Here is a 24,782-nt window from a genome sequence, read left to right on the forward strand (position 1 = left end):
TTACATGCTAGCCCTTCCGAACGCTGCATCCACCTGTGGTGGTGAAAGTAGGCCTCTTTCGGGCGATTCGATTTTGAGACTGAGGATGGTAATGTGGCAGTGCTGGTGGCCGTCCTGTCACCAATGCTGCTGTCAAGAACGGATCGCATGTAAAGTTCAAGATGGGTGGAACCCCACTTTGTCTCTTCCCTCCCTATCATGCGACGAAACTGCTCATCGTAGTATCTCTAATGAGCCCTTCGCTCAGACAACTTCATGACGATTTCCTTGTGGTGAGATAGCACTGTGCTCAACCTGTGGGATTTCATGCATATTACACTGGTCAACAGTGAAATCATTACTGACTTGAAAAGGCCCTAATCTGTAGTATTTTGGTGTGCCGAACACGAATATAACCGTGAAAAATTTGTATTGGCTCTCGTTTTGAAGATATTCATATACCTCATTTTCTATGTTTCACTGTGTAAATTTCTCCAGTAGGACTGCAGCAACATCCGGAATAATGATGTAACATTGCATAATACCATCATGCTCACATCATCCACAGTTGATTGCATCATTTTCTGATGCAATGCAATACTAATGCCATGCGGCTGCTGAAGTAAGTTGACGTCAGCAGTGTACTATACATGTGTAGGCCTATTATACTAATGCCAGGCGGCTGCTGAAGCTGACGTAAGCAGTGTACTATATAAAGCCCAATCAGATAGGTTCAGCATTTAAAATATTTTAGACGTTGTGCGAGACAGTTCAAGCTACTGTTACATAAAACTTATTATTTTATCCATTTACGTACAATAAAGAACAGTAATGCCTCGAAAGTGTGTTAATACCGCGGACAATTTTTGCTATATTTGTGGGGAAGTGACATTTGCCAACCAGAAGAAAAGTATCAATTCTCAAGTGAAGAAGGCATATCATCTTTACTTCGGATGCAAGGTTGGTGACCAAGACAAGCCTTGGGCTCCGCATATATGCTGTGCTACATGTACAACACAGCTTTCACAGTGGTTGAATTGCAAAAGGTCATCAATGCCGTTTGCAGTCCCAATGGTGTGGAGAGAGCCAAGCAACCACCTAAATGACTGTTACTTCTGCTTGGTTCCTCCTCTTTCCGGCGGAATAACGAAGCGAAAGAAGTCGAGAATAGTCTACCCAAACATTCCGTCTGCATTGAGACCAGTTCCACATGGTGAGGGACTTCCTATTCCAGAACCTCCAGCAGAATATTCTCTTGATTCATCTGACGAAGACAAAGGTGAGTCGACCTGTTCTTCTCCTGGTCCATCAGCATGCAGTGATCCAGATTTTCACTGTGGTGCATCATCAACCCCACACAGAATAACACAGGAAGAACTAAATGACCTGATTCGTGATTTGGACTTATCAAAGAACAAGGCAGAATTGCTAGGATCAAGACTCCAACAATGGAATCTTCTAGAAGAAGATGTCACAATTACTGCATATCGAAAGCGCCACCAGCAATTGGAGCCTTTCTTCAGAAAGGAAAGTAATCTGATATTCTGTTCCGATATTGAGGGCCTCATGAATGCTTTAAAAATCACTCATGACCCACAAGAATGGAGACTATTTGTGGACTCTTCGAAACTGAGTCTCAAGGCTGTGCTTTTGCACAATGGAAACATTCTTCCATCTATTCCAGTAGCGTATGCTGTCCACATGAAAGAGACATACGATAACTTAAGGCAGCTACTGAATTCCATTGAGTATAACAAGTACAGCTGGCACCTCTGTGGTGATTTGAACGTAGTTGCCCTTTTAATGGGACTGCAGCAAGGATATACAAAATACATGTGTTTCTTATGCGAGTGGGATATCCGAGCAAGGGAAATGCACTACATGAGGAAGGAATGGACTCACAGGCAGAATGTAGCCATTGGAGAGAAGAATATCCAACACCCAGCTCTGGTTGAGGCTCAGAAAATCTTGCTACCACCCCTTCACATCAAACTAGGTTTGATGAAGAACTTCGTGAAAGCCATTGACCGGACTTTGCCAGCATTCCGATACCTGCATGAAAAATTCCCTCTACTCAGCGAAGCAAAGATTAAAGAGGGAGTTTTTGTGGGTCCTCAGATTCGAGAGCTTTTCAAAGATGACCGGTTCAACAACTTGCTGGAAGGTGACGCGAAACAAGCATGGAATGCTTTTCGCCTAGTTTCTACAAACTTCATAGGAAATGTTAGGGCAGAAAACTATAAGGAACTAGTAGAAGACATGTTGATGAAGTATAAGAAACTTGGCTGCAATATGTCTCTAAAGATTCACTTCCTTCATTCCCATTTGGATTTCTTTCCTAGCAACTGTGGTATTGTTAGTGATGAACACGGCGAACGTTTTCATCAAGATATCGCACCAATGGAACAAAGATACCAGGGAAAATGGTCCACTACAATGCTGGTTGACTACTGCTGGACACTCCTCAGAGATGCTCCCGAACAGCTGTACAAGAGACAGGCGAAGAAATCTAAGATGTAGTCAATGACTTGATTTTTTATAGGTAGGCTATTACAGTTGACCTTTTACTATTGGAATGCATTTCGTTATGTAAACATTAATTTCTTGCAGATTACAAAAAAACTAGAGCCAATTTTGCAATTTGACTGTCATATTCGTGTTCAGCACATAAAAATTGATAAGAATTGACTAATTTTATTTCAGTAACATGACTTTTGTAAAAATTTGTTGTCCAGTGTTATTGTAGCAAATCTGTTCCATGCTGTCAACCACTGATTGATCGAGAGTGGGGACTTCTTGGCCACGGGGACTAGGTTCAATTCAGATATGTTTGGTGTGACATTTAACTGCAATCTATGTATTGTACGTGGATGTCGAAAGGAGAATTTGAAAATCCATGTATGTCCCAGCCCAAATCTACTGCTTAGTTTTATCAATTATAGGCAGTTAAATAGATTGATGTGCTTACAAAGTTGGATTGACTGTGTGTATCTAAAGTAGTAATATGTGTTAAGAAATCACTCTGAGTACCTATACCTGTATGAGAGAGTCCAGTTAAGGCTCAGGTAGCCTGTACAATGCTTCCCCCGACTGACTGTTCAACATTGTTTTATGTTTGGGCGCTGGAGGAGGCACATGGCCCTTGCTCCGTTTCCTGCGACAACATGGCAGGTTCTTGCGGACGAGTGGTCCCATGCAGCATCTCCAAGATGTGGTCCAGCTTTCTGTCCACTTGAGCGGTGACAACATGTATAATCTGCTGTACCACCTGCTGTGTTATCCGTTCAACGGTAGTTTGGTCAACTGTACCTGCATGTGCTGTTTCAGCTCCATACTGCTGTTTTTGGTGATCAACTGACCTAATCCGTTAACCGGTGGACTGAACCCTCTTTGCAGCCCGTTTAACCCCTGTGATACACTTCAACAGCGGTTATTTCAGTTGCATAAAGAAAAGTTTTCAGATCTACGTGTACTATTGTGTTATAGACCAACACGACGACAGAATATCGACGTTGATATACCAGGACAGACTGAGAATCAGAATCTCGTATTAAATGATGTTGTCGTAGTTGATGTCAGTGTTGTTGAGGATGCGCCGAGTGCGAACAAGACTTCATGGATACTGGGATATGCAATGACAATTCATTCATCTCAGGGGTTAACTATTTCTGATACAGTTGTTTGGATTGTCGATGATCGTATCGAGTGGTCGAACTTAGTTTATCTCGCAGTGTCTCGAGTCAGAAGAATATATTAGCTGCGGAGAATTGTTATAAACGTTACAGAAACCATTGATGATGTTTTTGACAGCGATGTAGTAAAAGAAAAAATAGTTGATTATAAACAATGTAATACCAAAAAAAAAACCCTGAGACTTTGATCTTGTCATGGCACTGAGACAGCAGCAAAATAATCATTGTGCGAGCTGTAACACAGTAATGTTGTGGCAATACTCGAGTAATAATCCAAGACAATTTACTGTGAATAGAAAAGATAGTAGTCTTGGTCATACACGCAAAATGTGATGCTGACCTGTCTTTTGTGTAATCGACGTAGGGGTGCTAGTTAAGTGATCGCGGTGGTAATTGTGTGTCTTGAGGAATTACTTGTAATTGTTCACGTGTAAATCCACGTTGAGGAGCAGTTGAATCTTTTTTGTAGATTGCTGGTCTACCCGTGGATCTTACCAAGCTAGACATTTTATGCGTTGTAATACTCCAACTAGGATCGGTCGCTCTTTTTTTACCGCCTTCAAGTTCACCTGGTTCATATACCCAATAACGGTTGTTTTGAAAAGTCATGTCGTTGTACAGTTATATGTTTTTTTGTGATCACGCTAATAGGTTTCATGCTAGCTGTTCGAGTAATTTCATTATTTAATGCAGCTATGACACTTGGTTATCTTGTAACCCATTCGCGAGATCTCGTAGCTTGAATTATTTCCTTTGCACATTGATATCCAAATAACCGCTCAGCAAGTGTTCGATTAAATCGTTCAACAATAGCCTGATCACGTTGAATTGCAGTATGTCCTCGTCGTATTTTGACGTTATGTTGCTTTATCAGCGATAATACTGCACCCTGAAATTCTTTGCCAGGATCAACCTGTAATAGTTATGGCCATCGTAAGGTTCCTTGTTGATAAATTCGCTCAAAAGCAGATGCAACTTCAGCAGCTACTTTAGTTGATAATGGCTCTGTTTCTTTATACCTACTTGCAACATCAACGACAGTCAACGCGTATTTGTATGTTAACTGACGTCTTCCAATTTTAATACAGTTGAACCCGGTTATGTCGCCGGCCTAGGGGTTTGCCAAAAAGCGTCGAGATAACCGATGATCGAGATAAACGAAAACCAATATGGCGGCAATATATTAACATGTGCTTGAAATTTCTTTATGTACATGATGTGCGTTAATAAATGAGAATGTACATGCACGTGTTTTTGGAGGTTTTTTTACACAACAGCGTTGCCGCGATTTGTTTGATGAAGCGATCGGCATGCTATAAAAATGTACATACATGTTTGCTAACAACAAAAGGCATATGTGCACCAACTAACAGCAGAGATTTACCAGTATACAATACAAACCACCATCGATTCTCGATACAAACCTTTATTATATTCTCCAACATTGCAAACACAAAGATCGCTCACAAAATCACCAAAAACGTGCGGGGTGTAGTTCGTTTTTACAAAAAGCTAACCAGTGTCAAAATTAAATTCGCGAGTCATTTCACTCTGACACAGCCCTGAAAAGTATCGTACACGCGGTTACTATCAAAAGACCGTGTTCTTGCAAAATAGGATCTCCATTCCCACGAAAGAAACTTACACGAGTCAACACCTGGCAATATTGGACCGTATGTATTACTGTAGCATAAGTTAACACCCAATATAGGGATTCTTTCACTCCTGTATTTTGAGAAATAAATAATTATTTTTAATTATGCAAAACTTGTTTATTTGTTGTTTGCTATTTCTTCTTGCGGAGTTTAAGTCTCTGTAACCGTAACTTTTATCTGTTCTATTCGCGTCTTCAGAAGTCGGCCAGTTGTAGGTATAGTACGGTAGCATGATTGACTGTCACAGCATACAGTACTCGGCCCAGATGTCAGCATAAGCAGATTATGATGTAACAATGCACTGCTAAGATGGGGTTGTCGATACAAACAAAGCGATTGGTCATGGGGATCGAGATAACCGACGTTAAGTGGCAAATTTGGCCTTCTTTTGTGCTCGAGATATTAGGGTTCGGCGACATAAAAGAATCGACATAACCGATGAGAAAATGCTAAGACAAAGAGAGAATTTGGCGGTTCCACTTCAAAAACGTCGACTTAATAGGGTTGGCGAGTTAACCGAGGTCGCGATAAGTGGGTTCGACTGTAGTATCATGTGGTAAAAATAGAATATCTGCTAGATGAACTTCATTTGGCACGCTGATATCAAAATGTGCATGTTGAATTTTTTTAGGCGATGGTAAATTAATTTGCCATATTGCCTGTCGTGCTAACCATTTTTCAGCAGCAACAGGTGTAACATTTGCTGCTTCAGCGAGCTTGCTAACCGCTGCTCTACCTTTCCTATATCTCCTTGGACTAAAATAAATCGATTCCATTATAATAATAATCGGTTGATTAATTACCGACTCCTAATGATAGTTTACCTTTCATTGCAGATCTTACCAACCAATTGGCTAATGATTCTTTGAAAGATTTTTTTATGGAATTTAACGCATGAATTAATTTCACATCTGCAGTATGTCGCTGTTGAAGATGTTTATTTTTATAAGCTACATCATGAGCGTGACACGCTTTATCAATAGCGTTTACTCACTGGATACTGGATACTCACCAGGCCTTGGCTGATCTTGGTTATCGAGTCTGATATCAAGTCTGGTACCAGGACCGCATTAGTTATATTCTGGAAGATGTCTTTTCTCCTGGATATTTTCCCCACGGAGTTCTTGGTAATTTTCCTAACGAAGCAGCAATATCACCTCCTTTTTAACTTTGCCTGTTGATTTGTCAGCGGAAATAAACTTAAATTCTTTTGTACCACATCGTTCACACTCGCCCGTAAGTACTTGTCGTTTATTTTTCGTAGTTGTAATCGTTAGTCCACTTGTGGGGGCACGCGCCCTGCATTTCACACAATATAAATCCATATTATAAGTATAACATTTTTCGGCAAGAAAAAAGCGAGAACCGGTTAAACATCATCCAGCATTACCAAATTCTGTCCGAATAATTATCATAGGCCCATCTAGAAGTGGTTAAACACAACTGTTACTTAATCTAATAATGAGGTGGATCAAACGGGATAACTTGTATTTAGTTGCCCCGTCAGTTGATGATCAACGATGTTACGAAGTACTTAAAGATTTTAATGAAAATGCAAAGTAGTTAAACGAAGACGTTATTGAATTTATTACTGATATTGGTGAAGCACCATTAGTAGATGACCTGGATGGGTTTATTAATAATTTAGTTGTATACGACGATGTAATGCTAGACAAACAGTCAAATCCAGCTCAGATATTCTCGCGCGGAAGACATAAAACACAGATGTGATTTATGTTACTCAGTGCTACACACAAATACCTAAAGTGGTCAGGGATAACTGTAATATTTTAGTTGTGTTTAACGGAGTTGATACGCATACGTTACGAAATATTCATCAGACCTGGTGTAGCAGTGATATGGAATATAATCTTTTTTAAAAAAAAAATTTCACCGACACAGTCAACCCCGCATGGATTTATAACAATAAACTTACATGACCCCCGATCACGATATCGTATAGGCCTTGATACAATTTTTGGATGAGAGACTGCAGCAGAGAAGGTGCGACCTCAATGAGGTATCAACGCAGTAAAACGCACGCGCATACTTTGAAAAAACACTAACGCGAAAAAAGTAACAAAAAAAGCTAACCCGGTAGAGAAACTCTTGGAAAGTTAGAAGCTTCGGTTTCACGTTATCGGTGTAATTTTTTTTTTCCTTTTTGTAAAAGCCTTAGTTTTCCAAAATGGACCTTCTAAAAAAAGTGGTTTGTTCACCCTCTCTACTTCTCGGAATTAGTACAAGAGCTAACCTACCCTAGTTATCGTTGAAAGTTTATGCGCTATGCGATATTTTATAACATGCATTGAGAAGAGCTCCCCGAAGTGACTTATAAAGGTGCCACTGTTCTTTAGGGGACAAATGAATGCCATCTGAGCGAAATTTCTCCCTGACCTGAGGCCTATCGAAGGCAAATTTGCTATTATGGTCCCAAAATGTTAAATAAGGATAAGCAGGCACTTCAGATCGCACAATATAATTGACCTCCTTTGCTAAGTGACAGTACATATCCTTATAGTTTTTATCGGCTGCTTCATTGTTATGGTTTAGTATTCCCGCGACCACAACTTGGTGTAATGTTGCCGCGAATCTAGGCAAAAGCTGACAGAGAGCGGTTTGTTTAACCTCATATTTCTTATGTAAAAGTGTAGCCAATGCAGTTACGTCTGGTGATGTATCGGCGTTTACATCGTTATCCCCAATCAAGAGAATTACAATATCGGGGCTTCTTAAGCGCACTTTGTTCATGTCATGGCACAAAATCTTGTCGATTGTGCGCCCTCCGATACCCTTCATGTTTACATTACAAACCTCCGTTACGTTAAAGACGGAACTAGTCTAAGATCCGTCCCAAACCTCAAATACTGATCTAACCATTCACAAATGGAATGACCCATAATAAGTACTTTTGTCATTGTTTTTCCAAAAAGTAGACTATGGCCATGTAAAAAAAGACAATTCTACTAACCTTCTCCTTTCCAGAGTGCGAGCAAGAAAATGATCCTTACAATTATGAGGAATAATAGTGCAAAGAAACAGGAACAATTAAAAGGATCGGAAGGAAAAAGAAGAAAAATGTTAAAATTATGCTCGCTAAATATATTACCTGTATCTGTAAGAATTCTTTTGCAAGTGCCGCTAAGAATGGTGACCCATATATTCGTACACCTTAAAACTATCTTCCATTGGCTGAACGAGTCACGTGACCCCAATCCTGGGTTTGGATGGCCCCCGATGGTCGATATTGCTTTGTTTCCAGTGCCCAACAAGACCCATTCACCCCTCATCACAAATATCCTTGCGCTAGTGCAAATAGTTTTTTCTTGTTGTTCACAATCACATTTGCAAATTGATAAGTTGATTGTTTTCTTTTTAAGTTTTTGTTTTTATTGACATTAAGTCAATATAAAACACACTTATGACATGAGCACGAAAGATTGTTTTTATGAAGAAAGTATAGCACTTCAAACACATTAACTTCTCGTACACACTGAAGGCTTTACTTTCACATAACGGCGTATGGAAATAGTTGTGGAATAGAAACTGAGCGAAATGACAAACCAGCAAGTAGGTAATTAAAATATTTTAATATATTTACATTTGATCCAAGTCATTATACTGCTGTAATTAACATTACTACTGGCCATCAATTCTCTCTCTCTCTCTCTCTCTCTCTCTCTCTCTCTCTCTCTCTCTCTCTCTCTCTATATATATATATATATATATATATATATATATATATATATATATATATATATATATATATATATAGATATATATCATTACTTTGGACGGCTTGATTTAACGTTACCATCATTCATAGGTCCATAATATCGCCGTAGGAAACTAGAGAAAAACCCCAACGCTCGTATTTTCATGGATTTTCGTCCGTTGTTTTTGTTTGTTGCTCAGATGGTCTAGAGAGATCATTATAATTGGTTTAAGAAATAACAACAACAACAACAATAAAGCATTAAATACCTTACAGTAGGTGTGCCTCGTAACCGAAAAATTTAACTTATGGTGTCGACAGGCTATTGCAAGAATGTATCATTGATATTACGAACACTGTAGATAAATCGCAAGGAAAGTGTAAACATACCGTTACGACTAACCATATTCTTGTAGGTTACAAGGTGCAAGTTTAGTTTTAGGTTTTTCTCTCTCACTCCATATTTCTGCGTATGTTGTCCCTTATGCATGATGGGGTAGAGGGGAACGGAAAAGGAAAGGATTGCGATGAAATTTTGTACCATGTTAAATTCATTTATAAAACGGGGACATATATATATATATATATATATATATATATATATATATATATATATATATGCATGTACATGTATATATGTGTGTGTGTGTTGCCCTTTCTTTCACCGGTTCAGATCACCATGAAGATGTATATACCATGTTGACTAACGTCGAGGTATCAACACTCGTTTCTGGGATGTTATTTAACCAGGAATATCTCATGCATGTCAAATCATAATCATGGGATATTACTAGAATCACAGACAAATCAATATGGACGAGAAGAATCTATGTGGAGAGGAGACGAAAAGCTGTCTGAAGAGGGTCTTGTGTATGGACCCCACCCCACCACCGCCGTGCGAAGACGTTTAATGACGAGAAACCCAACCGTTTGCTATTTGTGTTTGCTTTGTCTGTATGGGTTTGTTTCTTGCCTATGTCTGTGTTAATAAGAAGAAGCTAAAACCTCAAACCCCTTACAATTATCATTCCTGATTCATGCCATAAACACTTCTGACCCCAAAGTCACTTGTGATCCTATACCATTCCCACCATTCCCATGTTAAACCTATGGGCGCCTATATAATACGATATGAGACCCAATCGATACATTCCTGTAAATGTATGGACTCCTATTCAATTAAGATTTGACATCCAATCGCCCCATACAACTACTGCTGTTGCTGCTGCTTTTAAAAAGATGGTGCGGAAGAAAAAGTTTATAAAAGTAAATGGTGTGCGCAAACCAAATTTTGATGTTTAGTATTTTATTTCTAAAACAATAATAATGCTGTAAAGTTTTACAATAGTTCAGATCTCATCTTTACAACAAAAAATGCATACATTTAACAAGCAACCGAAAGAGTCATATGGCTTGAGTTTCAATTGATCCCGAGTATAATAACTATTAAATAATGGTTAATACTGTATGTATATTGCATGTGGATTATTGACTACATAAGTGGATATGCTATGACGTATTTAAAAAATGTCAACATTGAATTTATTCGTGGGTCTTTTCACGTATGCTTGTTCAGTAAAATTAATCTTGATGAAAACAAATCCAATTTCTGTTTCAATAACACAATATGAACGAAACAAATGGAACAATCATTAAAATACAGGCGCATGAAAACATATAAACATGTCCAAAAGGTATTGCCGGAGATAATTTAGAAGCACCTTCTGTGAACAATGATGGGGGGTCCTGATTCACCGTATTCCTGTTTGCTGATCCACATCTGCTGGAAGATGGAGAGAGTGGCCTAAATGGACCCACCTCTCCATACGGAGTACTTCCTCTCTGGTGGAGCGATGACTTTGATATTCATGGTTTGTGGCGCCAAGGAGACTATTGCTGTCTGCATACGGTCAGAAATGCCCGGGTACATAGTGGAACCTCCAAATAATACGGTGTTGCAATAGAGGTCTTTACGTATGTCTACGTCACACTTCATGATACAGTTGTAGGTTGTCACGTGGATATCCGCAGACTTCATGCTCAGGAAAGATGGCTGGACAACGGAACCTCTCGTTACTAATTTACCAATGGTAATGACCTGGCCTTTAGGAAGTTAGAACTCTTCTCCAGAGAACTAGATGAAGCAGCAGTAGCCATTTCCTGTTCAAAGTCAAGAGCTAAATAGCACACTATTTCCTTAATGTCTCTGACAATTTCTCTCTCGGCAGTTGTGGTGAAAGAGTAACCATGTTTTGTGAGGATTTTCATCAGATAGTCTGTCAGATCTCTTCCTGCCAAGTCAAGGCGCATGATGGTGTGGGGAAGGGCGCAACCTTCATAGAGCTTCTGTCAACAGAACAGAACAGTGTTTTCTTCTGGAGTTCATTGTAGAAGGTATGATGACAATTCCGTGTTCAACGGGATACTTGAGGGTGAGGATACCTCTCTTACTCTGGGCTTCGTCTCCGACATAGCTGTCTTTCTGCCCCATATAACAACCATCACATGCTAAAAGAATAAAACATAAATATACTTGATTTTATTTTGTTCTATAACGAAATTCCATTTCCCCGCCATCCATGTAAATCTCTGTCCGTTTCATTACACACACACACACACATATATATATATGTGTGTGTGTGTGTGTGTGTGTGTGTGTGTGTGTGTGGTGCTGTGCTAAATAAAGTGAGAGAATACAACTAAGAAGCGAGGCAACGCATGTTGCTCAGATGCGGGGGTGGGGGTGGGGCGATCGCCAAAAACGGGTGGGAGGTGAATGCCGTTGCCAGAACACTATCCCCCTGCCCACTAGTTATGCTGTTAACCATGTATAGTCTATATTGCGCTGAAAGTGGCGTTAAATCCATAATCACGGCAACATCTGAATAAACGAATTGCTATGTTATCTGTTTATTAATGGAAAATATGAACCATAAAGAAGCCCAGGTTTTATGTAAACAATGCTGAGTTGTCAGTAGTTCAGACAGGATCAATTTTTTTTTTACTAAGGGGAAGTAACTGCTACAACAAGCGGGCTGTTTGTAAACAATCGTCTGCAAAGCCAATCATTTCCAGAAAGCGGCCTTTTCCTTATTCTTACAAGAAAGAATTTGATTATGGTAATCAAGTTTATACGGTAATAGCTGGATGGATGGAACGTTTTCACCACCCTGTATGCTGACAAGGGTGTATGTGGTTCAAAACGGTCATAGCCTTCCGTACACAAGCTAAGAGTCACATGTCGAGAAGGAGATTCGAATTAGAAAGTGGTCCTGGGTGCCCTAGTGGTCTAAGGCGCTCACGTATACAGATCACTCACATCCCACCCATGTTCGCGTGGGTTTGCTACTTGTTAGGTCAACGTGGGTATGTCAGAAAGCTTGACAGTTGCTTCCAGTGGACCGGTGGTTGTTGCCAGTATTATTCGGGGAAAATCTCACTTGCAAGGCAAGGAATAAGAAAGATATTTTTAAAAAATGAGTTCGAAGAAGAATCAATAACAACTCGTTGGAAATTAACATACAGTTTCTCCTATCATCTAAACACTCACACTTGATACAAAGATCTTTAAGTAGCCCTGTCATTCCTCAATAGCAGAATTAAGTAGTTGTGAAACCCTGTGAACCAAGTGACGCAAGAATGCGAGTAGCAGGGAGGGCGAACAGACCAATAGTCGAAAAGCGTCGAAAAACTAAAAATAACACTTCCTACGAATAAAAAATAGCGTCGACACAAATTAAACCAAAAGCGTCGACACAAATTGAAGCAAAAATAAATCTTCCAAAGATTTTTCAAATTGGTGTTACTTTATTGTCATTTTTTATTTATTTATTCGTAAAATGGTTTATTTTACCACGTGGACACTTTATTGAGGTCGCGCCCTCCCTGCTGCTATCAATTAAAAAATTGTTATATTAAAAATAATGGTACATCCAGAATCTCATACTGCAAAAATAGCACGAGAACGATTAGAAGCAATTAAAAAATTTCTTCCTGTACGAGACTCATTCAGAAAAAATCTACAAGCGCATCAAGAAGCACAAATTGAATACGAAGAAGACACTAAAAAACTGTTTAAACCCGTCACTGCAGCTACTGAAAAGTTACAACTGTCATGAAAGAAGATCTTCGTCCGGTATCAAAACAAACAGCAGAACAAACTGAAAAAATAGCAAGAAGAACTAAGCAAACAAAGAAGATTCTACGAGATCTTCCAACTGATATAGCTGCGGCTCAACCTCCACCTGTTGATGAAGAAATACTTGAGGGTATTGGTAAAATTCGTGCTGAAATAGGTGATATAAAAGATCGTGCACTAGAAACAGAAACAGAACAAACCAGGGAAAGGGTTGATATAAACGATAAATTTACTGAAGACAGCATCATTGAAATAAAAAAATTAATGATATAAATAAATTAGCTGAATTTATCGAAATATTTTACAATCAGCGAGAAAAACTTTTAAAATCCGAGTATGTTAATGATGCTATAAGTCGTGATACCTGGCGAAAATGGATATTTCGTATACATTATAATACTGATCAGGCTAGAAACAATGATCTTAGATATATTGCTTTATTAGACGCAATAGATAGATTTTATATACTAATGCAACAACAACAAATACAACCTCCTCCACAACAGAAAAAACAACCTCCTCCACAACAACAAAAACAACAACCTCCTCGACCGCAATCTCCAGAAGAAGAATTTCACGATGGACCGGGTGCTACTGGTAGTGGTCTGGGAAATAATTTTGTTTGTCCTGATAATATTCTCAATGATGTATCACGGTTAGAAGTTCTCATAGGAGGAAAACGAGCTGGAAATAATTCACCAGAAATAATTAATGAAGCATCTGATATTTGTCGGCGATTATTTCAAGGTGGTATCATGGATATCGGCGTTTACCGAGAACTTATCGATGAACTTGCTGATGATTATAGTGACTAATTGTTAGATAAATAACAAATAAAATAAGATGATCATACGTAATAATCATCGTAAATCTGTGCAGGTCAGAGCGGTAAACTCACGATTACCAATCTACAGAGCTATTTACGGAGATGGACTTGGTGATGTTATTCAGGGATTATTCACAAGGATAGCCCCAAAAGTAACACCCGTTGCAAAACAATTATCGATGAAAGCTATTGATATTGTTCGTAATAAAATTCATGAAGCAATTGTCAATGTTGCTGGTAAATCGTTCTCGGCGATCAAAGATAGACTAGCACGATTAATGCGACGAAAACAACAACCAGTAAAATTGCCAAGTACTGAGGTGATGCCCGCAGACGTAAGTAAAATAATAAACCAGGCTGCAAAACGACAACCATCAGTGAAATTGACAAGTACTGAAGTGATGGCCGCAGACGTAAGTAAAATAATAAACCAGGCTGCAAATCAAAAACTGGCAGCGTTAGCAGATCAAGGACTCGGTGAACCAGGGGATAATATTTCAAGTTTGATATCAGGAAGTGGAACTTCCCGAGGTGGAATTTTCCGAACGCGGTAATCAACACGTTAAATGAAAATAATTATAATAAAATGTTCAAACGCGTATCTGATGAAGCATTTGATATGGAGGCACCTGTCCTTAAAGATGAATCGGTACGTGATTATCAGTTTTATTCTTATGAGGCACGAATACCAGATCAACGTGGAAGAATTGAACTGCAAGTTCATGACACAAGTAGATACTTTTTACCCGCTGAGGCTTTTATTGAGGTAGAAGGTACAATTATAAGAACAACTAATGCTAATTACGCAAATGAGGTAAAAGTTGGTTTTGTCAACAACGGGATCATGGCACTGTTTCATAGCGCCACTTATATGATCGATGGAAAAAATATCGAATCGATTCAGAAAGATGTAGACGTTGCTACAACAATAATAGGATTAGCAAAATATTCTGATGATTATACAAGATCAACAGGTCCCACAATGATGTTTGTTAAAGATAATTCTGGTCACCCTGAAAGCGATCCGTATAATATAAGACGACCAAGAAATTTTGCCGATAACGCTGATGCTGATGTGTGGCCGGTGGTTCGTGGTGTTAACGTAGATTTCAACTTGGGATTTGCAATACGTAAAAATATGTTGTAGGATGCTAATAGAAGTTTTTCATGTGCAATTCCACTATCGCATATTTTTGGATTTTGCAGAAATGTTCGAAAGGTTATTTTTGGAGCTAGACACACGGTTGTTCTTGTAAGAAAGGGTAATGATAACGATGCCCTGTGGAGACCCGCTGATGATGCTGGTAAAGTAGCATTATCGAAACTTTCACTGTGGATGCCGGTAATGATCCAACGATCGCAGAAGAACAAAAATTGATTTCTTTCATGGACACAGGTGGTAAATCCTTGTTGTCATGGTTAACAAAAAGCACAGATAGTATACAAACTAACGTTAACGGAAAGTTTACATGGCATATAGCATCACAACAGGATGTTTCTGCCCCGCCTCATATATTTATTGCGTTTCAGAACATCGATCGTTTAGGTAATCAAGAACATACTCATATGATATTTGATAAGCTAGGTATCACAGATATTTCCTTACGGATAAACGGACAACAAGAACCAACAGAAAATTTACAATTAAATTATGAACAGAAGCATATACGACGTGCATATCATCGTTTAATGTCATTCATGGGACGTGATCAAAATGTAGATACTGGGTTGCAAATATCACAATATGATTTCAGAACTTTGTATCCGATTTATTATTTTTCACTGGAGCATCTTGATCTATCAAAACAATCTGTCGTTGATATACATCTTAAAGCAACATTGGATACAGGTGGTGCTAATTATAGAGCAATCGCGGTCATACTCAGCGATAAAGCGATGTTACTTGAAGGTGGTAGTGGTCGAATGAGGGTCGTTGATGCACCAGTGGAAAACCTTTAATCGTGTTATTTAGAAAAATATTATTTATAATAAAAATGTCGTATGGTCATGTTAATGTTACTCTGACTCCTGGTCAGGTCAAAAAACTTCAATCAAAAACCGCCAGCAAATGCGGAACTAAAATATCACTAAAACGAGATCAGATTGGTGTTGGTCCAAACAAATTATCGTTGACAAATAATCAGATTAAACATTTCAATAAAGCCCTAGAATCAAAAACCGGAGTTCAATTCCATCTTTCTCCGAGCGCCATCAAGGACATGGTTAAAACAGGTGGTATATTTCCACTTCTCGCGGCTATTCCAGCATTAATAGCTGCTGCTGTTCCAGCCGTAGCAAAAGCAGCCGCGTTAGGTGCTGTTGGAACAGCTGCTGGAATGGCTCTAAAGAAAGCAGTAGGAAATGGATACAAAAAAAGGGACGCGGCCTAAGGTTACCGGGATCTCGTTGGGGAAAAGGTTTGAGGTTTCCACGTTACATATTCCAGCATCAAATTTTGATTTACTTGATGCTGCTAAACGATTAAAAATAAAAGCCTTTAGAGGTGTTTTTATGCGAGATCAATTACCAAAACAACCGAACAAACTCGAAACGGGTATTATTAATCTCGACTCGAATTCAGGACCTGATACTCATTGGGTATCATACGCGATTGATCCACGTGAAATGGTTTATTTTGATTCATACGGGTTAGCTCCACCTGTTGAATTTATCAAGTATGTTGCACCACTTCACGCAAGAACTTCTGGTTCCAGAGTTTGGTATTCAACGCTACCCACACAAACAATGACAGATCCGCCAATATGTGGCCGTGAAGTAATTAATGTACTTAACGCTATATCAAAATCATCCAAACCACCACATAACGTTATGCATGATTATACAAGCAACCGATTCGTTTTAAACAGATCTTAGATCTTAGATCTTAGATCTTATATAATGGTTGATATTTACGGAAGAAGATCTTCTTCACGCGTTGAGAATAAATCCGGCGACGTTGATTTGTCAAAGTACGCGACTAAAGATGAACTTGCTGATATCATAAGCCTGGCTGGAGTTGACCCAGATGAGGTTGTTATTTTTCAAGATCGATACGGAAAACTAAAAACGAGCAACATCAGATGGAATGATATAGTTCGACGAGTACTCGGCGCGGTCACGGATAATATTCCTGTGTTTACTGACGGTGGTAGAATCAAGGATTCAAATGTATCGCTTGCAACCGTCAGAAATGAAAATGCAAAAAGTGTTGCTAATCGTGTAAAAAATACCGGTGACACAATGACAGGTGAACTCAGCATGAACGGGAATAAGATAGTAGTGTTAAGAGATCCAACATCCGACGAAGACGCAGCAACAAAAAAATACGTCGACGTCAACTACAACACCGTAGATGATAAATTATCCACGTTGCAGGCCGAGTATGACGTTCACGTGGGCGCTTTTGGAAGATTTCGAAGAAATTTTCAAATAAACAATGAATCTATAGATAAATTCTTCGGCACTTCGCACTCTGTTGACATAAATCTCGTTGATATCAAAACTAACCTAGACACGATTAAACAAACACAGCAAGACATCGTAGCGGAGATTCCTGAGATCATTAATAAAACCAATTTGATTAAAATTTCAGCCGGAATAACTTCCGGGCATATTACCAACATCGTATGCACAGTACATCGGGATTCGCAACATGGTCGCAGCAAAAGAAAACTATCAAATATACGGCAACAGTCACTGGCGTGTACAGATTGTCTGTGTTTAGCGCTGCAAAATTTGAAATATTTACAACGTATCCATGGCGCCATTCAACTGATAAGTTTTCCGGTGTTGTATCTGTTATATTAAATAACGGAACCAAAGAAATTTTTATTCTGGAAGCAGCTGATAAGAAATTAACTGCAACATCTTTCTGGTGGTGTTTGGAATTTGTAGCTGAAACACCTCAGTTGGTTACTGCATGAAAAATATAATGAGTACCTCAATCAGCGATCCATCCCAATACAGGTACAATCAAGCGCGTGAATGGCAGGTAGCATTAAAAGATCGGGTCGAACAGTATACGACAAAAGTAAAGAAATATCGACGACGATTAGTTATCGTTGACGTAATCGTTTATTCAGTATCCGCTGTTGTTGCTGGAACGGGTGTTATATTATCAGCGGTGACAATGATGGCACCAGTAGCTGTGACTATTTGTATTTCATCCAGCAACAACTATTGCAGGTGTGCTCAATATCATCGCAAAAAAAAAATATGTACTTGAACGAATGAACAATTATCCCATTACATAATACAATTACACACAGCGACGGTAGCATACTCGAAATTGTCCTCGTTGCTGTCAGCGAGTCTCAGTGATGGAATTATATCTGAGTTCGAGTTTTCAATGATGACTAAAATATATGACGAAGGTATCGGTATTAAAGATACAAGTACTAATAATGACAGAATTACTGCAGCAGATCGTGACCAATACAACTCCACCAAAGATAACGATGATCTCGGTAAGTTCATCTAATCCTGAATTTAGTATTAACTTTCCTACTGCAATTCCAGTAAAGGAAATAGCACTAGCGCAATTACGAGTATATTACAGCTGGCCAAATATCAGATCAAAATCATTTAATGGTACACCAGCAAATAATTTACTTGTATTTGCTAACAAGAACAAACCAGATGGTACTCCTGACTGGATTGCTGTTGGAATACCCACTGGTAGTTATGAGATTGAACAAATTAATGAAAAATTTCAGCCTAGAATAAAATCAATAACCGGAAAAGAATCGAAAATATCAATTAACGTTCATGAGTCGACGCTATTCTCGACGATTGAGATACATTCTCCTGATTACGTCGTTGATATTTATCAATCCACGATAAGATCCGTACTAGGTTGGCCTGAAATAGCACCACCGATAACACCGATACCACCAGAACCAACTCGGGCTGATTTTACATCATCGAAAAGTTTTCATCATAATATTAAAATGAATTATACAAGTTTCTGGTGGAACATAGAAAAACGGGTATGGGATAAACGGGATCAATTTCGTGTCGATAAAACTGGAGAGTACTACTGGCTCTTATACAACGCTGATGGCGGTAATAACCTGTATAATTCATTTTACGATATAGATATCAATAATGTCATTAGTATCATAAATTCAGATCACGAAGAACACTAGCTAATTTACGTATTCTTTTTTTATGAATATTTGTCTGATTTGACATCTACGCGTGAAGAAATTATTAAACGAGTAGAAATTTTAAATCATATAGCTGATACTATTGAATATTTTCATAATAGAATCATAAACTTAGTTTTTGAATCATCGGGTAGTTATAGAAGGTTTTTCGCAACCAAGTACAAAATATCCGAAGCTGACATTGTAACGTTTAAGTTTCCTGATTATAATCCGGATAGATTAAGAAAATCTGTCAATGATCTCATCAACGAATATTTTCCTAAAATACTCGATGCATGGAGAAAAATAGCACCACATCCAACTGTTCTTGGACATAATAATGATCCACACGGCGGCGGCAGACACGTATCTCCGGGAATCGTTAATATAACCAGCACGATCGTGGTCAATCTGGTTTGTGATGTAATTGATGGTAGCTATCAAATAGATTTCGGAAGATCAAATCAGGCTTAACAAGGATATCTTTTATATACATTTACACCACAAGTGCCCCCTGGAAGTTTAATCGTGCAAGAAGCAACTAATCCTGTGTATCTGCGGTGTCACAATAATGTGCTAACACGAATAAATTTTAAGCTCACAGACCACCTTAATCGCTTAATTGACCTACGTGGAGAAGAGTTTGTAATAAATCTGTATGTGAAATCTTAATTAATCAGCTAAATATTATATAATGTACCACCACGTGAGGGTTTTTATACATGACAAAGAAATACTTGAAAACGCCATCAGAACAGCGTTTTCACAAAACACAGAACAATTTACCGTTAATTTAGTTATTGATGAACACGGAAACGAGGATTTCTTATTAACACAAGAACAGTTAGATGAACTCCGTCGAGAACATATTATCGAGATCATTTGTGACAGAGATCAGATTCTAAATTATGCACATTCCTGTATTAACCTCGATCAACTTAAAAAAAAATATTTCTGAATAAATAAATATTATTGATGGAGTGATTATCTTTGATTTCAATATTTTATCAGAAATATTTCAACATTTTAGTCAAATTTGTTATTTTTTTCAGCTATTTAAGTCGATTTTGTCAAGAAAAATTTGTCAAATTGCAGTTTTTCGTCAGGTCAAGCCTCAAGCGGTTCTTTAATCGATTTATCGATAAATCGTCAAAACTCCTCATTTTTTTAGAAAATTACCAGAAAAAATAACAAAAATCACACGAAAAATCTCATTTTTTGAGCTAATTTGACTGATTTTTGACGATTTATTTAATTATCAATTAGAGAACCGCTTGAGGTTTGACCCTGATGATGTTGGAAAATGCATCAATTTTCACTGACAAATGCTGAAAGATTTTTTTTTCTGAAAATTTGATCATTTTCCATAGTTCTGTGTACCAAATAACCCATCAGTTTTAAAAAAAAATATTTCAGAAGAAATAAAATATTTCAAAATAATATTTTCGATCAAAGATCTACCCAGTTACCGAAATTTTGATTTTCATCAGAATTACTAGAGGTTACCTGCTGATATAATTTTTCTTAAGTATCTTATGCGGGTACTGATTGTTCTTTTCGTTTCGTACTCGTTGGATAATCCCGATCTGACCTTTTCTACGGCAATAGAAAGAGGAATAAATTCATTTACTTGATCGTCGTTCACCATACCTAGCGACTGAAACATAGCTGCCTGAATCCGCTTTATGAACTTATACTCAGATGATAGAACATACTTATTTTCATTTTTAAGTTCTTCTAACGTTTCAAAATCAGATATTATTTTTTCAGGATTTAGTTCATCAGATATATTAATTCCGTTTTCTTCTAATTTTTTAATAGCAGAAATAATTTCTTTGATATTTTCATTGTTCATTATATAATATATAAATCTCTAAAATAAAAAAATTATCCCTATAGAACCCCTATCGAGTTCGGCGAGATGTTTTAAGGAGGGCACAAACATATATGAACTTCTCTTTGAGTGTTTTAGCAAGTTCAGTAAATATACAATTTAACTGCAGTTATTTTTACTGTTTGTAAGTTAGAAACCATAAATATCTTTCTACGAGTATTAATTACAACGTACATGGTTAAAAATACAACACAAGTTTGAAATAGATGTATTCCAAAATTTTTCCAGTTACAATCGTGAACACGGTCAAGGGGAAGTAAATCAATTACATGAGTTGCTCAACGGAGTTCTCCCCTTCATAGTATAAGAGTGGGAATTTCTGACAAAAAAAATAAATAAATATAATTCAATGTAGTGATGATAGTTAACAATACTGAAAGGTGATTTTTTGCTTTTTTTTTTTTGATAAATCGGTTTTATATATATTTTCTGCAACTTTTTGTACAGAATACGGGTGAATATCAAAGTATTTCGCAGCAGCACATATCGAACGAAATATTATTTCTTCACCAGTTTCAATGTTTGTAGAATTTACCGCCCTTCTAGAAACTGTTTTACATGTTCCAGTATTACCACGTGCAGAGTTCTCGCTCTGCGTAACAACTCGAAGGTTGCATAAGCTATTATTTTGAGGATCTCCATCAATATGATCAATAACAAAACCATCTTTGATCACTCCGAAGAAACACTCGTACGTAAATCGATGACAGAGAAATGATTTCTTCCCAACAGTAAATCTAAGATAACCAGCATTACTAACAACACCAACTGGTTTTTTTAACCTGCAATTTCTAATAACACCATTACGATCTGATTCGTAATTCTTGATGACAGGATGTGGGACAAATTTATTTTGCTCCAATATAATAATATTATTTGTTTAAATCATTGTTTGTCTGAAATCTTGATATATATAATCCTCCACGGATTTTATGGCGTTTTCACTATTATTATATTTTAGTCATGATATCTTTTAAGTTCTCTGAATCGTTTTGCGCCGCAATTTGCACATAATTCTGTTTTTCCTCGCACTCCAATACCACATCGCAAGCACGGTATTGGTCCTAGACTCCCCCGTGGTATACTTTGTAAGTGCATCCAACAAAATTCACCTCTACAGGATTTGTTGCATCGATTTACTGAGCCAATCATGAGCCACTTACACTGAAACATTGTATACATAATATTTTTATTTAAATATTTGTTTTAATTATATGAACGAGTTTGAGAGATTATCCCAAACTAGGTCTTCTAAATATAAATTGAATCTCGACAGATTATCTTCTGACTTACCGGTACGAGATCTGGTTGATCCGAAAAATAAAAGTTTGATCAGTAAAATTCACGACGCCAAGAAGGAATTTTACGCAGATGGTGCATCTCATACATGGTCAACGTTCAAGATTATTCGCATCACTGTCAAAGACGCTATAATGAATGACAAAAGAGCGGCAACTATCATTAACTACATCGCCGAGTACGAGGGCGATCAAAAATATTTCTTCAGAGTAAAATTTATTGTACTAACAGAAACAGGTAGTTGGATTATTCGTGATAAATATGATCCTGTCCTTGGTAATAATAAAATTGCCATATTAAGTACAATTTCCAGACCAGGTCTATTGACTGGTATTGACAAACCGTATTATGAGCAAGCGTACCCTGTAACAGCAGTTATTTATGGAATCTATGAGATAAATAAAAAAAAACCAGCGTTGATAAACTGGCACCAATGAAATTTTCAAAAATAAACTGTGTAGCCGAACGAGTAATAGAACACTTTACAAACGCGATGCGTGGAAACGGATTAACTGATTTAAGACGTGAAAAAATAAGCTCGTGGGCTGATTCAGTTAAGGATACTGATGCTACAATAAAAGATGTTGCTGAACTAGGAAAAATATTAAAATTTCCAATAATAGCATTAATGATAACGGGAGAAGTACTGTACGAATCAAAATATAAATCGAAAGGAGCTCCAATAAATATTATTGATCGTAACGCGCATGCATGGACCAGGGCAGTAACAATATTTCCACGCGATCGAACTGTTAAATTTTACCCTTCGGGGGGAGGCATGTTTGATTTTATTACCGAAATAAGTAAAAACGATCCTCCTGTATCGGTATGGTTATTTAAAAGTGATGAAGAAGGTGAATTTGATCAGTTTGTTAGACCGAACCCTGAAATATATCGAACAGAATCTCTCCACGACGAGATGAAAAATCTCGCGAAGAAGTTTTTCAAGTACAAACACGCGGAAAATACTGACAAGTTACTAATTGTTTTACCGTTCCATCTGTTGCGGCTCACTTTGCTAGAGAAAAAAAATTCATGGAAACCAACACGATTTGATTTACTCGAGGACGTACGCGCAAGTTGCGTCGAATATGGACACGGTGGATTATGGAATACCAAATATAATTGAAATGATGTTATTTCCGTTGATATGGTTGCATGTTATCCGGGAAGTTTTCTAGGGTACGGAGATTGTTCTGTGTACTTTAAAAGATTTGGTCACCCTACAAACGAGATGACGCGAGTGGCAATTAATGGACCATTACCTGATTTTGATCTGACTGGATTCGCCTGTGTTGAATCATTCGAGTTTAATGAAAATCTTCACAGGATTTGTTATGTTTGGTTTGGCAGACATTTTTGTGAAAAACGTTGGGCACCTATAGTTTCATTACGATGTATGCTAGATTGCGCTGTACTGACATCGCTGGTTGTCAGTGAGGCAATTATATCATATCACGCGCAGACCGAAGTTTGGTTGCCCATGCCAGATTCTATCAGTCTCGATGATGTTATTAAGGAATTTAAGGAAAAATGTCCTGGTGTTTCCGAAGATGATATTATCAAAGAAGCTCCTAAAATTCTCGAGATTAAACTTAAAAATAACGAAAAAACCACAAAAGATCTCGGTAGAAGAATTATAGGTAAATTTACTCAGGATGGTGCATATGATCATAAAAGACATTGCACACGATTAATTCTAGATGATGCCGAGTACGATTTTATAATTGCTGATACAGCAGCGAGAAATATACTTGTAAATCGAGAAAATGTTTATTTATCCGACGGAACAAAATTGGGTACGATCGTTATTTACATAAATGATGTCTCCCCACAGTATACTCATCTAAGATCTTCTATGCTAGCTTATGTTTCCATAAATTTATTATCGATGATTAATAGATTTCCTGAAAGCGCAGTCAGAGTCGCAACAGATTCGTTTTATATTTCGAGTAAATATTTGGAGTCTGTTATGAAATTTACAAATAATGATGAACGATGGAGTTCGTGGAGAATAAAAAAAGAAATATTACATAATTATACAGAATCAGCAGATGTTCCAATGAGAGATTTTTATCGTAAGTGTGATAAAATATCAGAAATGTCGAAAGCGCCGTCAGTGAGTGATCCAATAACTAGATATAAGACAGTATATCTCAATGGACCTGGTAGATCGGCAAGACGACTCGAGCAATTAATGTTTTTAGAAATTCAGACATCATCGTGCTGACACCCACACATAGACTTGCTCGAGAGATGAAACAACGGCAAGTACAGTCGTGCACGTATCATAGTTTCTTTCGGTGGCGCGGGGATACATGGACTCCTGAACGAATGGGAGAAAAATATATACCTAAAATAATTATTTGGGACGAGATATGTACGGTGTCATTGAATACATTAAAAACGTTTCTTGATTGATTGTTGACGAAATATA

The 24,782-nt window shown here is 37.7% G+C and overlaps 1 protein-coding gene across 1 annotated transcript; it reads right to left on the reverse strand.

Annotated features, from left to right (window-relative positions):
* Positions 1 to 10,752: 10,752 nt before the first annotated feature.
* Positions 10,753 to 11,378, reverse strand: LOC149806726 (actin CyI, cytoplasmic-like). Its single transcript, XM_089977907.1, is given in 2 exon segments — positions 10,753 to 11,156; positions 11,159 to 11,378. Coding segments are annotated over 2 exon segments (597 nt in total). The 5' UTR covers positions 11,352 to 11,378.
* Between the last annotated feature and the right edge of the window lie 13,404 nt (positions 11,379 to 24,782).

Source organism: Sinohyriopsis cumingii, chromosome 1, assembly GCF_028554795.1.
Source record: "Sinohyriopsis cumingii isolate HCF-2022 chromosome 1, ASM2855479v2, whole genome shotgun sequence".
In the NCBI taxonomy this organism is placed as follows: domain Eukaryota; kingdom Metazoa; phylum Mollusca; class Bivalvia; order Unionida; family Unionidae; genus Sinohyriopsis; species Sinohyriopsis cumingii.